Source organism: Castanea sativa, chromosome 12 (assembly GCF_040712315.1).
Source record: "Castanea sativa cultivar Marrone di Chiusa Pesio chromosome 12, ASM4071231v1".
NCBI lineage: Eukaryota > Viridiplantae > Streptophyta > Magnoliopsida > Fagales > Fagaceae > Castanea > Castanea sativa.
Window position 1 is genome coordinate 33061764 of NC_134024.1, and position 1924 is coordinate 33063687.

The following is a 1924-nucleotide window of genomic DNA, read 5'->3' on the forward strand; positions in this document are numbered from 1 at the left end:
CAATTTCATCACTGACTACGAACTATAAATTCTGAGTTTACAAAGAACTTGTGACTTATATCTTCTGTGACTAAATCGCATAAATCACATACTATGTATCTCATGGACTATATGATAATGTCTCAATATTCATGTTACCATTATTTTAGATAATAATAAAACAACTTTATTAATCACAATATTAAGTCATACACAATGTCATACATAATTTCATACATAGCATCATACAATAGGATTTAAGGGCACTAATCCTAACAGCCTCATCACAGGACATATGTGTGGAAACCTCGCCCACACCCACAACTACACTAACAACAGTGCACCGCCAATTTGCTTGGCTATCTTCTCTGATGCATTACAGAGGTGTCTATATAGCCAACTTAATGCTGCACTACCCTAACTATAATTTTTTCCATTGCTAATTGGATTGAAAAATTGTAGATACATAATTGAGAGCCGTTCGCCAGACTTGTCCATAAACAGCATACTACCCAACATTTGGAGTATGTAAAACTGAGCATACTACTGCACACGCACCTCAGTGGCGTCAGTAGGGAGAGGGTTGCTAAACTACTCCTCGAGCCATTTGGCTTTTATCCTCGGCCTTTCCAACACTGCAGTGTTCTTTTTCTTACCGACTAGTCTATCCGATGGATTGGGGGTACCTAGCAATTCGATGCAGATTTCACACCAATTGTCCATATGGGTAAATCCCACCACTGGCAAGCCATGTACAGGTACCCCCATTATGACCTCTATGTCTTGCAGCGTGATGGTCATCTCATCATAGGGCAAGTGGAATGAGTGCGTCTCTAGCCGCCATCTCTCCACTAAGGCCGTGATTAGTGCATGGTCAAGGTCCATATGTGGGACCCGAAGTAGCCCATCTAACCCCGCATTTGTGATATAAGCGACAATCCATGGATCTAACCCACCTTCAAATAGACCTTTCTCTCGGTGACGACAAGTCAGTACACCTGGCACTTCCTGCAAACAGAGTAGCTTAGTATTAATAATAGCATTCACTAAGCACGTAATAATTACACTTCAAACTTAAATGCCAAAAATTATTTCTACTACATATATTGACTACGATTTTGAACAAGTGCATACCTCGCCTTCCAAAGAAGCATCCCAAAGCAAACTTGAACGATGCACAGCCTGCCTCGTCAAGACAGCCTGTATGGAGGGTCCCGTTTGATGTGGATCCATATCTGGCATAAATTAAAAGTGATTAATGGCTCATTAAGTGACTACTGTCCCATTAGGTCAAATTTAAAGCATAAACATTCTAATTCTCTTTTTAAGGAGCATGACACATGAGGAAAATTTACATAATTGAGTTCCTACTTTTTCTTTCTTTTTCTTTAATAAATTTCTCTTATAAGCTTGAATTTCATTCAAGAGAGAGTGGCTATATACCTTACAAGCAGATTCAAAATAAAGAGAATTGCATTAGGGTAAAGTGAAGCCATTTGTTTGGGATGTCTTTATGCTTGGTAGGTAAACAGAGTCATGGCATTACAATGGGCAAGGTGTCTAAACTACAAGCACGATCTTTGAAATTGGTATGGCAGTTCACAATTAGAAGTTGAAAGTATTATGCATCTTTTAATAGGTATTATGCAATCCAAACACGCATCTTTTACTTGAACATCTAAGGGTTATCATGCATTTGGTGACAACAGCAATCAGGGGAAAATTCACTTCAAATACATAAACTTTCTTCTTCTTCTTCTTCTTCTTCTTCTTCTTCTTCTTCTTCTTCTTCTTATTTATTTATTTATTTATTTATTTTTAATTATAAACATATTTGACTGAAAATGGAAATAATATATATCTAATGCAGCCTTCACTGATATCATAAGAAAAAATGAATTAAACTTTAGAATGTTAAGTAGTCCAAGCATCCTACTCATTATTC

The 1924-nt window shown here is 37.2% G+C and overlaps 1 protein-coding gene across 1 annotated transcript; it reads right to left on the minus strand.

The window, feature by feature from the left end:
- Window positions 1–570: 570 nt before the first annotated feature.
- On the minus strand, window positions 571–1212 carry LOC142620545 (serine/threonine-protein phosphatase 7 long form homolog). Its single transcript, XM_075793904.1, has 2 exons — window positions 1114–1212; window positions 571–987 (listed from the first exon to the last, which is right to left on the minus strand). The coding sequence occupies exons 1-2, from the start codon at window positions 1210–1212 to the stop codon at window positions 571–573; spliced, it is 516 nt and encodes a 171-aa protein (XP_075650019.1).
- Between the last annotated feature and the right edge of the window lie 712 nt (window positions 1213–1924).

Coding starts and splice junctions, on each gene's coding strand:
- LOC142620545 (XM_075793904.1), bottom strand. CDS start 1,212: ATGGATCCACATCAAACGGGACCCTCCATACAGGCTGTCTTGACGAGG. Junction 988..1,113: donor ATGCTTCTTTGGAAGGCGAG/GTATGCACTTGT, acceptor CTCTGTTTGCAG/GAAGTGCCAGGTGTACTGAC.